The 14282-nt window shown below is 40.5% G+C and overlaps 1 protein-coding gene across 2 annotated transcripts; it reads left to right on the forward strand.

The window, feature by feature from the left end:
* The first annotated feature begins 881 nt into the window (after positions 1-881).
* htra3a (HtrA serine peptidase 3a) lies at positions 882-9817 on the forward strand. Of its 2 annotated transcripts, XM_044115237.1 has the most exons (11): positions 882-964; positions 1201-1581; positions 2991-3096; positions 3319-3541; positions 3916-4110; positions 4309-4341; positions 4949-5063; positions 5174-5224; positions 5313-5361; positions 5447-5542; positions 7533-9817. In XM_044115237.1, exons 1-11 carry the CDS (start codon positions 943-945, stop codon positions 7699-7701), a joined length of 1440 nt encoding a protein of 479 aa, XP_043971172.1. In that variant the 5' UTR covers positions 882-942; the 3' UTR covers positions 7702-9817. The 2 variants fall into 2 exon arrangements, with proteins under 2 accessions (XP_043971172.1, XP_043971171.1); XM_044115236.1 differs by having other exon boundaries at positions 882-1581; positions 7533-9816.
* Positions 9818-14282: the final 4465 nt, after the last annotated feature.

Genomic DNA, 14282 nt, shown 5'->3' on the forward strand with positions numbered 1-14282 from the left:
AATTCATAACAGAAGGTTAAGTACACATTTGTTGATACACATGTTAGATTTAATGCAATTTTTAACTAGACCGACGTGTTGCATTGGAAAGGAAACAGATGTGTGTCGGACTATAGATTACAGCAGAAAACATTTTCTTTCTTTGTCTTAAACTTTATGTCAAGCCTGAAATTATATACTCCTTTAAACACAAGTTTAAATCTACATAAATAACTATGAAACGGAGACAAAAACCAAGAAATTCTCAACTGCAAAAATAACAAATCATCTGAAGGCTCAATTCATTTTGTGTCCACTGGCTACTGCATGCTTAAGTCGAACTGATTGGTCATTAATTTATATTCAGATCCAATTGCTACACATGCAGTCCCATCTGAGGTGAATCTCCATAAATTAGAATATCCTCAAAGTTAATTGTTTTTACCTCAATTTAAAAAGCAGAACTCCTGCATTCATAACACTGTATTTCAAAGATTTTTTTTTTTTTTTAAACTTGCATATTATAAAATTGACATTTTACATGAGATCACCAAAAATCTATTTTTAGGACAGAAGCTGTGCTGTTGGGTTTTATGCCTCATCTTAAGACACTCCACACATTTTCTTTGGAATATGAAAAGTTTGCTGTCATTCAGGTGCGCTAAAGCCATTTTCATCTGTGTTTCTGGGAGTTTAGCCAAGAGCCAAAAGTCAGTGTTCATATATCCTTGTTTTGAGTCTGTCGCATTAGGTTTAAAGGTTTCAAATTGAACGCACCACAGCCTCCTGGGCCGATAGAGGGATTTCTCGGATATGTGAAACTATTGCTGTTGTATGTTTTTGTGTCCGCTAGATGGCGCTTGGGGTCCGGCCAGGTTCCTAATGTGCTCCTTGTTGGAGGAGAGCCGCACAGGACTGTTTTTTTTTCTGAAAACCTAAGCCGCAGAAGTGAAAATATAGACTATGCTGACACGCATGGCTGACCGTGAGTTTTTAGGAGCTTCATATAGACGTAGACATGACTCTTAGCAGTCAAACCACAACTTCTTGGGCTACCTTAGCTACTTAAAGGGAACCTGATGCTGATTTTTGCTCCTAAAATAAATTACTCTGACTTTATGTGGACGAAAGTTTTTCCGTAGGAACTTCATGTGCCTGTTAAAATGCCTTTCCTCCCAGCCTTAGCCGTGTTTTTCTTCTTTACATACGGCCTGTCTGAAGCTGCGCGCCCGGAAAAATGCGGCTCCCGGTGCGACGTGAGCTCCTGTCCGAGCCCCAGCTGTCCCGGCGGATACGTCCCGGACAAGTGCGGCTGCTGCCTGGTGTGTTCGCCGCGGGAGGGGGACCCTTGCGGCCGCAAGAACGACCTGCCGTGCGGGGACGGCCTAGAGTGCAAGACGCTCTCTGCTTCCGATGCGGGGAAGCGGCGGGGCTCGTCCAGAGGGGTTTGCCGGTGTAAGCAGGACCTCGAAGTGTGCGGCAGCGACGGGAAGACGTACGGAAACGTTTGCAAGCTGAAAGCTGTCAGTAGGAGAGCCGTGCAGAAAGGGAGAGCAGCAGTGAGTCAAGCGCACAAAGGACCGTGTTCGACTCCGGACCTAGGTAGGACCGCAGAGATAAATATGCAACCTTTAAAACAAGTAGTTATATTTTTTATATATACGGTCTCATAACACTACTGCAACATTGTTATTGATTTATCATGAAAATACCGAAAAATAACAAATTTTTAGGCGGTTTCAACAAAAAAAAACATGTTGTAGCAGATGCTAAAAACAGCGACTTAGATCAAACATTAATAGGAATACATTTAAACGCTATTGTAGCTACGCAAAAAAGAAAGTACCAGAGAAGGAAAAGAAGGTTTAAATATTGTTTTTTTTTCATGGTCTCGTTCTGATGATTCCAGGAAAACATGGAAGTCACTGGACTTGTGCAGAAAGGATTTTACTGTTTCTGCCTGTTTTTCTCCTCTTCTGGTGTAATTCAGATGTTTCCAGTGGGGTGGGGGGTCAATTTAGCACCTGACGTTTTCACTGAGGAGTCATTCTGTTGTCATAGGTGCTGAATGTGGTTAAGTAATGTCTGCCTCTAGTATCCTTAGTAACAACAAGCTGATGACTCCTCTTCCTTAGCCTCATAGATGTAGTTTCCAGAAGAATTTCACAGTTTAGGCCTTAAAGTGTGCAGTATTGCTGCTCTACATGAGGATGAAAGGCAGCTGGATATTTTGATTTTTTTTTGTTTTGTTTCCTTTACATTAAATGTCATGGTAGACTTTTAATTGACATTCATGAATACTGTAAAAGTGTTAACTGGTTTAAATTGTTTTCAGAAATTGTCTAATGAAATGCAACCCTCACCACTAATCTCGTTTTTTTTTATCTCATGTTTTTGAGATGTCTGCTTATGTTTCTTCACAGTTTAAGATAAGAAAAATATATTCAAAACCACAAAAGTTTCTCTTTGTAGAGGTTTGATATATTTAAATTAAACATACCAAAAGGTAAAATTTTTTATTTTATCTCTTGCCAATGTTGCTAATGTGCATATATGTTTTCTTACCAACCTGTAGCCTGAATGGTGACGTGCAGCCTGGCGTTATTCTTACTCCCCGAATTCCTCCATAATGTGTCGTACTACAACCAGAAACTCTAATGTTGGATTTTTTGGGGGGATTTTATTCAGTTGTTCAATAATAACTTGGTAATATTGAAAAGAGGCTTCAAAGAGGCAGAGCAGAACCACAGAGCAGAGAGAAATTCAAACTATTTCTTCCATCAGTCATAGTGAGGAAGGATCATGTTCTCAACTCCAACGCCTCTAACCGTACAGCTAGACAGAGATTTACAGAAGAACAAGAAAAGTAAACGAGGTGGCTGTGACATGTCAAAATTAAAAAAAAGGGTTGCGAGTATTTTTACAAGGAGGCGTATGGATGGGGCCGATGTGACTTGTGTTTGCTGTCCTTTCTCTGTATTAATGCAGCTGGTTTGCTCATGTCGGCGCAGGTCGTTCTCTCACCCGTCCCAGCAGCCCTCGATCCAAGTTCAACTTCATCGCCGATGTCGTGGAGAAAATAGCTCCTGCTGTCGTCCACATCGAACTGTTTGTCAGGTGTGAAATGTGTGAGTGTGTGTGAAGTACAGAGCTGAATGCTAAACCAAGTGTTCCCTACAGATCCATCCAACTTGAAAAAAATGCCCCATTCTTCTGCTGTGGTTGAGTTTGAACGTACTGTAGTTCTTCAAGTGTAGAAGCCTCCCAAGCTGCTTCAACATCCATTCAGAAGACGAATTGAGAAAACCAGTTTAATTTTGTTCTTCCGTTTCTCTCCAGACATCCTCTGTTTGGTCGCCACGTGCGTCTGTCCAGCGGGTCCGGTTTCATTGTGACTCACTCGGGTGTGATTGTGACCAACGCTCATGTGGTGACCACCACCGGCACGGTGACCGGGAGGCCGCAGCTGCGGGTCCAGCTCCACGATGGAGACGCGTACGAGGCTGCGGTCAGGGATGTAGACAGGAAGGCGGACATAGCGACCATCAAGATCAATCCACAGGTCGGAGCGACTCCCTAGATTCTTCTGGTCTTTTCTATCTGGTTATTAATTGAGCCAACGTGAAACATCCTGACACACCTGTGTGACAATTTATAGAGTCTTCCTGCTAGACATTCAGAAAGCTAGCAGAAATACTTTGATAAACACTAACTCTGTGACTCACAGATGCAGCGCTGATGTGCGTATTCTCACACCCGCATCCCAAATTCTTGGGCTGCTTTGTTAGCTGGAAAGTGCTCCTCTTTCTTTACTCCTCTGTAGTACGATTGATTCATTTTTCTTACTTTGTCTTTCAGCTCCACATCTGTTTTTCTGACATCTATTTTTCACTCTGTTGTGTTTGCATCTACATGTGAACGTTCCTGCGGGAGCAGAAGAAGCTTCATGTGCTGTCTTTGGGCAGTTCGGCTGATCTGAGACCAGGGGAGTTTGTGGTTGCCATCGGCAGCCCCTTCGCCCTGCAGAACACGGTGACAACAGGCATCGTCAGCACGGCTCAGAGAGACGGCAAAGAGCTGGGCATCAAGGACTCAGACATGGACTACATCCAGACTGACGCCATTATCAACGTGAGAACATTAACAGGCTTATGTGTCGCTAATTGGAAGAAACATGTTGGTCAAATTTTCGGATTTCCTTAAACATAACTCTGCCAGGGACAGCAGCCATTTTGGGGCTTAAATGTATGACAAAGAAAAAATGATTAAGGCCATGCTTCTTATGTTTACTTTTTTTTGTTGTTCTATTTTGCATCTACATGCAACAAGTATGGCAACTCTGGAGGACCTCTTGTGAACTTGGTATGTTGTGTTTTTGTGATCTCTATTTTATGGGCTTTTAGTAAAAATCTTATGAAAGTGGTGATATTTTTTTCTTTGCCATAGCAAAATATTGCAGTGTGTTTTCTTCTAAATGTATTTTAAATATGACCTGACTGCTATCTGGACCCTTCGCTAAACGATTGCTTGTTGAAGGCGTGGACTCTGTTAAAGTTTGAAATGTTACACGATCACTAATGTTTACCCATGACGTATGTAATACGCCATAAGTAGCTTTCCAGAAATTGTCTGCGACATAAACAACATGAACAACCATCAGCACTTCAAAGAGAGAAGTGCTGATCCAAATTGGTGGGACTGCAATGGCCGGGCAGGGCTGGGGGGTTTTTAAAGCAAAACTCCCTCTTCTCCTGAGTTTTGAACATTTCTTATGCCTGACTAATTTATGGGTCAAAGTTAAGCAGATTAGCAAACTAAATCTGGTTTAGTCCAATACTGGATTGGATTTACTGGACAAAAGAGATCTCGACCAGAATCACATCACTGGATTTCAAGACAATGTATATCTTAAAGAGATGGGGGTTGATTCAGCAACATGTCGCAGTACTTCAGATGCATTGTCTTGCAGGATGGCGAGGTCATAGGCATTAATACTCTGAAAGTGACTGCAGGGATCTCCTTCGCCATCCCCTCAGACAGGATCAGTCGCTTCCTCACAGAGTCACAGACCAAATATAGCAAAGGTGAGAGTCTTAGTTGGATAACGATGGATTTCTTTATAAGACAAAAGTTGGTCTTATAAAGTATCCACTACAGGTAGTTAATCTCACACTGGCTGTTGCTTATGTGACAGAGAAGATCCGACTGCAGAGACGACGAATGGAGGAGCCTCAATCTGACACAGGTGAAAACTGCTAATGACGAAAACATGATGATATAATTTACATTTTTTTATTTTTATAATAAATGTAGCACTTTTCTGTTTGTTTCAGAAACAAAGAAGTACTTCTTAGGCATCAGGATGATAACGATCACCAAAGTGTGAGTTAAGAACAAAACCACACTGCAGGTTGGGTAAGAATAGACTCGTTGTGTTTCATGTTGATGGGCTTTGTTCGTGCCTCAGTTTAATGGCGGAGCTGAAACTTCAAGATCCGGACTTCCCTGAAGTCAGCAGTGGCGTTTTAGTGCAGCAGGTCGTCGCTAAAGGTCCTGCTGAGAGGTATGAACACACTCCCTCTAACGGATACACAATACACACAGTTCCTCAAAGCTCTTTATATTACTTGCTATAAAATATTTAGACCTTTGAGATTAAACTATTTCAGGATATTTTGAAATGAAGAACTATAAAACTATTAGGTTAAGGATTACTATGTTTCACATAGTAAATCTAGGGTAATTTCACCCTTTGAGCTTTTTCACCTTTTGTCACATTACATGTATAAACTTTAATAATATAACCTTCATAGCATAATGGCCTAAGTTATTTTTCTCCAAAAGAGATTTTGGCTGAAGAATCACCACCCCTTTATGTCCAAAAATGTTTTAGGGAAGAGAAAAACAAAACAAAAAAAAAACCTATTTTAGCAAAAAAAATGACTTTGGCCATTATTTTAAGACGGTGAGGAAAAGTATAACATAATATATATCACTTGTAGTAGAACAATACACAGTTGTACTTGTTTTTTTACAAAAAAAATTAGGAAAAGTGCAACAACATGCGTGTTCAGCCAATTTTACTCTAATACCCATAAGTACTTTCGGAAATGAATTACTTAAATCAGGGGTTTTCAAAGTATGAAAGGGTGAGCCCCCCCCCAAGGAGCACAATGCCTGCCGCGCCCCCCCCCCCCCACCTCCCCCCCCCCTTTGAAAAAGTAACTACATATAATCGGACTACTGATTGCTCCTTGAAAAAGTAACTTAGTTATATTACTGACTACTTGACTTGCAAGTAACTAAGTTACACTAAAAGTAACTTTTTAGTTACTTTCAGCAGCTGCTAACAACAACGCTCTGCCTCCTGTGAAAATCACACTGATCTTTGCTAATACTTAATTATCAGCTATTTTATAATGGTAACATCAACAATGTGTCTCCACTGATAAGGTTGAACTGAAGAGGAGATTGTACAAAACGTGAGTAATTTGTGTGGTCCACTGTTGTCTGGAAAACTCTAAGTAGGATTTAAAGCCCCCTCCCCCAGCCTCCAGATTCTGCGACCAGCTCCACAGCTCAGATGGCTGCACAGATTTGTGACACTTACAGTAATATTAATAATTATAGTTTGTTTTGCCATTATAATTATTGCCACGGACACGGCTGTTTTATTAAGTGTTCATATTGGTCTCGATGTTTGCAGTTTTCTGGAGCGCAACGCGAAGCTCGACGTCTTTCAGAGGTAATAAATTAACTTGACATTAACAAAGACTCAGCGGGACGAATCATCCGGGAAATGATGAACAGGGAGAGACTGACTAAAACTAGCTTAATGACGGACAAATTCTGGGATTTATTATGAGTCTCTGTTTATTCCCAAGCCCAAATGAGCAACTTCACTCAAAACGAGCCCAAAGAGTCGCAACCGCCACTCATTAAATCTGCAAGCGACTTTAAAAAATGAAGCCCAAAGCCAATCGGACTTGGCGACAGAAACTCAAAATAGTTCCAGTTTTTCCACCAACAAAATGCATCTCCTCCATTGTTTACATTTCTGTTGCATAGAGACGTCGGTCACTCAACAAGACGAGTAGAGGAAATACGATTAAATAACAATAAAAGACAGTAACGCAAAAATGATTTTGATAAGTAACTGTAGTCTGACTACTGGATTTGAAATAGCAACGCAGTTACTCATTACGAAAAAGTGGTCCGTCAGTAACATACTGACATCACAAAACATCCTCTAAGGTGGGAAACATTTCACTGATACCCACTCCCAACTTTTCCTAAATCCACAGAGTTGATCGTAGTGCGTAAAAGACGTTTCTCTCACATCAGTAGACAGCAAGCAGATAGCTTTTTCCGGTTTACTTTTTCCCTCACTGCGCCTCCCCTAAAGTGCTCTGGCTGTTTTGTAATGTTTGTAAAAATCCAGCTGGTCTGTGAAGTCTAAGTTTAAGGGTTTGTACTTTTGTAAGGCTGGACAAGTGGCACATATCTTGGTAGAAAGATTAATAACAAGAGTTGTGTCCTCTTGTTTTGAACAGTGGAGGCATTCGGGCAGGTGACGTTATAGTGAAGCTGGACGGCCACCCGGTGCTCACCACTGACGACATCCACCAGGCTCTGCAGAGCGACCTGCCTCTCCTGCTTGAGATTCGCAGAGGAAACAACGACTTACTGTTCAGCGTGCGCCCTCAGCTGCTGGGGCATTGAAAAATGGGACGGGACTTTATTTTTCAGTTAGAGCAGTCCTGTGAGAAGAGCGAAGATTTCAATCGATGTGCAGTATTTTCAGGAAATGCTGCAAGCGAGCCACTTTTCCAGATGCATTGATGCCTACTGTGTTTGATTTTTACTTTCAAAATGTTTGCTTTGATTTATATGCAGTGTCGTGTAAAAGTGTTCATACTCTTTGGACTTTCTCATATTTTGTCATGTTACAGCAACAGATTTTAATTTATTGTTGTTCAGTCTCACATCTTTTGCAACCATAACCCAATTTTATACCAACATCGCCTTTATTTAAGATATTTTCTCACCAGGTTTCCTGTCCCTGCTCAAGAATAGTCGTCCCAAAGCATAATCTTGCCACCATCTTGCTTCAGGATGGTAATGTCTCACTCAGTGCAACTTTACTTTTCTTCTGCGCACAGTATTATTTTCTTGTTAACCAAAAAGTTTCAGGCTTGTAACAAACTGCAGTCGGGACTTTTATGGCTTTCTTTCAACAATGCTATATATGTGTGTGTGTGTGTGTAGGTGTGTGCGTGCGTGTGCGTGTGTGTGTGTGTGTGTGTGTGTGCCGGACACCAGCTGCATACTCGGTTCCACTGTTTATGTCTTCTCAGTCCTCCTTCTTCCTCCCTGGTTTGGAAAGGCACGCTGTTAATTTAAACAAATCTTAGCCACCATATTGTAAAAACAGTACTTATACACATAAAAGGAAAAGTCCTGGCAAAGTCATTTTTATTATGTCATGTGGAGGAAATGATCTGGCAGTACATCTTAAGTCCTTAAACCCACAGAAGCTGAAATTGTATCAGGGTTGTTTCCTTTGGAATATTAAAGAAATCAAACTTATTCATCTTGATATACCCAGTAAAATCTGGTTTAAAATACAACCGAATACATGTTCATAGATGGTAACGGATTTTCTCCACATTAAGCTGAATGAGATTGCGATCTTACTCAAAGTGTACTGGCACATGTGCAGTTCATTGAAGGAAAGATAATCTTTCTGGCCCATTTGAACAAAACTGGGTCACATTAGTGGTGGCTGTAGCTATGCCAGCAAAAGGAGAAAGAAAAAGAAAAGGTAACTTGTTGCTACTCCGTACATACAGTCCTTGGACACCATATGTGTGGGTGAGTTTGTGTCGAGGGGGAAAAAAAGAGCTATCCTACATTCTTGGGTTAGGGAGTGGACGCAGCTCTTTATCCATATAAAGACAAAACTGTCCATTCAAGCCGTGTCCCTGAGCTCACATTATATATATAACACACTCACTTAACTGCAGCGAAGTACCAGTGTCCATGATAAAAAAAAAATTTAAAAAAAATTACAGGTATGTGTTCTGTTTATACCGTGGATGAAGCCAGACTTTGCCAAAAGATAAACATTTAACGTAGTGCCATCTACAGGCCACGTGCGAAACAAATGTGTTTTTTAGCTGCTTGTTTTTTCAAATTGGCCACTAGATGGCGCGTTGGGAATAAAGATGAGCTCCTGACGTGGCAATTTTTCCATTCAGACTCTGGGCACAAAATGCTCAGATTCAATAGAAGCAACAATTGATCAGATGTTGGACTGGACAGCATCAGCAGTTGAAGTAAAATATAGTCCGTGAGAGGGTCTAAATGCTCTGATTAATAGAAAAGAAACTTAAATAGTGAGGGAACAATATTTATGCCCCTCACAGATTTAGGTTTATGGTCATCTTTTTATTTTGACAAGTTTATTCTAACGAGAAGCAGTATTAATGTTGCTAGTTCACTCTAACAAACCTCTGAAGCCTTCGCATAACAGCTGCATTAGTACTCAGATTAAATTACACCCGGGCGGATGCCTTGTCATGAATATATGACTTCTGGCTGCACTTTTGATGGTTGTTTTGTTTATTTTTTTAGGAAGATTTTAACCACCATTCATTCATTCATTTCTTTCTACTTATTAATTTACATGACAACTCTTAGTCATGGACTTCATAAATCTGGGTTTATGGAGGAGAGGCGACAAGAGAGTACGCATTCATAAAGTTTACTAGTTCAGTTTTAGTTAACAGGGACGATGTGCAAAAAAACATTAATAAAAGATGCTTTACACCAGATTTTAGCTGAAGCTAACTTCCATCTGTAGCAAACCGCACCGTAAACAAGAGGAAGAATGCTTCACAGAGCCTCCCGGTTATGGAGCACAGATCAGAGAGGAAAGAATCATTTAGACACATATCACAACTGATATTGCACAGTTTACCAATATTATCACCTAAAAGTGACCACAAAAAGTGACCAATAAGATTTTGTTAAATGAATTCTTGTTATGATTTTCTAAATCAAGCCGTCCACACAATCCCATGGGTGTTTAGTCAGATTATACCTTAAAATAACCTTGACCTTTCTTTTTTTTCCCATTCTCCTCTAAATTGTAATGCATGTAAGAGAAAACACAAAAATAACTCCAGAGGTTATGCGGGACAGCGTCCAAATTTCAAGATGTGGTCAGCCGACCTCTGAAGATAGTTCCTCCTGTGCATATTTCTTACTTACATGCTGCCAAATAGTTTTATAAGCTAAATCGTGCCAGTGAAACTAACATCATGGAGAATGTTTATGAGTCCAATCATTTTATTATTTCTCCTTGCTATAGTAATCAGAGCGGAACAAAGTTTATGCAACACCATCATCCGTCACGACCCTTGACCTAGCACGGTGACGCTAGCTGTACAAGCCGACTAGTGATCCAGGAAACTCAATCGATGTTCAAGGATCAGACAACCTTTGCAATGCACCAAACGGCATCTCCACTGATAATCCAAGAGGGATTCATCTGTTTGGTTGCTCAAGTACTTAACTGGTGAAATGCCACAGCTGTTTAATGAAAAAAAACTAACTGACTTGAACTATAAATGAGGTGCAGGACACAGAGAGTGGCATGCAGAGGGAAGTCTTGCTGCAGTGTCTCATTTCTCTGAAAGACAGAGAAGTTCCAGACCGAATCTCAGTAAAAGCAAATTTGTGCTTTCAGTGGAATTCTTGGAATTTAAGAGCTCGTTAAATCTCAAAGAAGAAAAAAGAAAAAGAGAAAAACTACCTAGCCTGGGGAAAGCATATGTTATTGCAAGATTCCCTGAAGTAGCTGTCACTGAGATTTGAGCAAAAACAGGGATTATGAGGACAAATGGCTGTGCCAAGCTTTGTCCAGTAGTCAAGGCGGTGAGAGGTGTGATGATGATATTGTGCAGCAGGATAGCGTGGGCTGAGGCGGTGTACAGATAGCGATCTAAAAAACTTTGGCCGGTTTGCGTTTCCTCTCCTCCTTTCACCGTGTGCTGCACACAGTAGCTCTGATCAGCAAAGCGGTGAGTCATTTGGGGAGAGTATTATTCCAGACAGATGGAAGTAGTTAGGGCCTGTGCATATGTCCGATGATTAGTCTGTGCCTTTAATGGTGCAGCAGCCTGAGTGACTTACTGCCAGTTCACTGCCTGATTAACTCTTGAAATATTTCCCTCAGTCAGCAAACTTCCTTATTCTCTTTAATTTCACTCAATTCAACTAATTTTTATTTATATTGCACGTTTAGGACACAAATTTGTAGCATCCTTATTTAAGTGCTTTACTCTTAACTACTTCCCCCAGAATATACCCTCCACATGGAGGCCTGTTCTTCAGACATGGCTACAAAGATGAAATATTATAAAAATATTATGAATCTAAAGTCAGTGTACCTCCAGGCCAGGCACTTCACCCCAAAAACCTACCAATCTGCGTGCATCAACATGTAAATATGCTGGTTTGTGAATGCCACTGGGTGAATGTGTCTCTAGTGTGAAACTCCTTGACTGATCAGTATGACTACAAAAAGTGGCATTCTTTCCTTTTACCATCAACAAAACTGGGGGGAAAAGATATGTAGCACGTTAAAAGACAAGTCCAGGCAGTCAGTAAGATAGATGACTATGTAAAAAGACAAAAGACTGAAGGTTAATAACTATAAGCCCTCTTAAGCAGTTTGGGTTTTGTCTCGGATTTAAAGGCGCGGAGGCCATTAAGGTTTGTTACCCAGCCGGAGAACGGGAGCCAGGAGATGTAAAGCGCTGCCTCCTACTCTGGCTCTGAAAAATGTTGGAATGGAAAGCAGAGCTCCAGTGTTACTGTGGGACAACGCAGAACAATGGGCTGTTTTCAGATGGAGCTACCGAGAACTCTGCATTAATCAGAACAATGGACTCTTAGACTAACACGTGGCTGGTTTACCTGTCAGCATCCCGGCTTCTGGTTGAACTGTAACTGTTTTTAATGACTTCTGGAGGCCTCCAACGAAAATAGAACTGCAGCAATCCTGTCTACAATTTGTATTTTTTTGTATTGAATCGTCAGAGCATGGTTCCTATTTAAAACTTTTATATCAAAGTATTTTTATGACTTGGATTTTGTGCGAGGTGAAACATAAATGTTTGTCAAGCATGACTCCGGGGTTCTTTATCGATCCCTTCTGCTTAACCTGAACTTATGAAAAGGAAATTACACGTTATAGTTTTTTGCATCCTTGAGACAACACTCTAACTTCAGTGTGTTATAAGAGCAGAGCTAGCCCAGCGTTGTCTGGGCCACAGACTGGTTCTTTCAGCTACCATTGCTATCCACAGCCCAGCAGGTAGCTCCACGTTTGAATCTTTCTGCAATATGCTTTTATCACACCTAATAACATTGTTTAGAGCTGGAACGTAATAAACTCACCACACAATTTCTTAAATTGATTGAATGTACATTCGAATGTGTGTTTCTACTCTCTAATAAGTCGTTAAAATCATCTGGCACAATGGTCCTTTTATAAAAGTGTTACAGACTATCACTGCGTGGACAAATCTGCTTTTAAGGCAGAGACGGGGTTGGTGTGGCAGAAGAGAATAATTTTAAATGACTAAAAAAAACGAGTAGCTTTGTTAGATCGGTAGAGCACATGACATGTTTATATGTCCAGCATTTGACTGTAGTGAAGAGGGATCGAAACAAATAGTTCAAAGATGAAGAGTATTTTCAAACTCGTTTTGTTTCGGTGTTTCCTCAGCTTCCAGTTCTGTCGCTTTGATGTGCTCACATCAGCCTCATTGCAAGTGCAAAAGACATACCGGTATGTATCTGTCCGGATTTGGTAAACAACTCTGGCTTCAACACCTTTGAGTATTTGATTTACACTCATCAAGTCTTGTGGAACAGAATACCATACGACAAAACAAAAAACAAAACAAACAAACAAAAAAAAAAAAACATCTGTTAGCTATTACTGCTATTGTAAAGTTAAATTGTTGCTTTTATTGTTCCCAATTAGTCAAGGTTTACAAAAATAATGTGCCATTTGGGGATTGTAGGCAGCCTCTTTGTCTGGACTTCATGGACGTTGCTACATGTTTCTGCCCTGGAGGTTCAATATTCTGAATCGTTTACTCTGACTCGGGGTTTCACTCAAACTAACCAAGTGGTTTAACATTCAAAACTTACGGTTTATTTCCTAAGTCAAACTTTAGCAAAATAATAATGTGGAACAGGAAAGAAAGTCAGATGGGACTCATAACGGATGCAAATCACATTTTCCAAGGAAAACACAAGTCGTATGAAAATGTTTTCACAGATGAGTAAAATCCAGTTGTACAACATGAGGAACATAAAAGCTGAAGAGCAGATTTGAGACCATTGATGTAGAACAAGGCGCTCTGGGGAGACGAGACCAAAGTTGAGCTTTCTTTTTGACCTGGATGTTGATCCCTGAAAATCTCACATTGTACATCATCCGACGCAGACTGTGGTCACAATGAAACATGGAACTATAGAGATTCTGAACGATCTCTATATGATCCCATAGAGCTCTATAGAGATCCTATCAGCATGAAAACAGAAGTTTTGTAAAGTGAAAGTCTTAAGATCTGATGAAAACATAGACCCAGAGTTACAATGGAGGGATTTAAATCAAAGTATATTCATGTGTCAAGGCCTTAACCCTAACAAGAGTCTGGTTTAAGACTTGAAAATTGATGTTCACAGAAGCTAGCTGAAGTTATTTTACCAAGAATGCGCCGTGCTTTCAGCATCTACATGTTCAAAGCTGGTGGAGTCTGTGGAGAAATGTACATCACTTGTTGCAGAGAGAGTCAAAATGATATTTTAACCCGTACAATTACGTAATCACAACCTATAAGTTTAACAGAGAAAATTTAAAAAGAGAAAATCCTGCTGCATTTGGGTGCAGGGCTAGAGCGGCGGTGGCCATGTTGAGATTCTCATTTTCATGTTTACGGATCAGGAGGCTGGAGACAAAGGAGATGCTAAGCAGGTTTATAAAAAAAAAAGAAAAAAAAAAGACAGTGAGTCAGACAACAACACAAAACTGAGGTCGTTTGGAGTGTCTCACATTCCATCAATAACGAACCCCGTCCAGGCTCCTGCTTGCCAAATCTTGACATGATCCAACAAAACTCTTCATTTAGGAAAATTACTTTTGGATTTGAATGGGGAGTTTTCTACATTCTCGGAGATAGTAAACAACCTTTTGTCAATCTGATAAATGTCCAAATACA

The sequence above is a fragment of the Gambusia affinis genome, linkage group LG04, assembly GCF_019740435.1.
Source record: "Gambusia affinis linkage group LG04, SWU_Gaff_1.0, whole genome shotgun sequence".
Taxonomy (NCBI): Eukaryota; Metazoa; Chordata; class Actinopteri; order Cyprinodontiformes; family Poeciliidae; genus Gambusia; species Gambusia affinis.

Excerpts from the sequence above, each read along its gene's own strand:
- htra3a (XM_044115236.1), top strand. The coding sequence starts at position 1,143 with ATGCCTTTCCTCCCAGCCTTAGCCGTGTTTTTCTTCTTTACATACGGC. Across the intron at positions 3,097-3,318 it reads CACATCGAACTGTTTGTCAG|ACATCCTCTGTTTGGTCGCC; the intron begins GTGTGAAATGTG and ends GTTTCTCTCCAG. Across the intron at positions 5,225-5,312 it reads GGAGCCTCAATCTGACACAG|AAACAAAGAAGTACTTCTTA; the intron begins GTGAAAACTGCT and ends TGTTTGTTTCAG.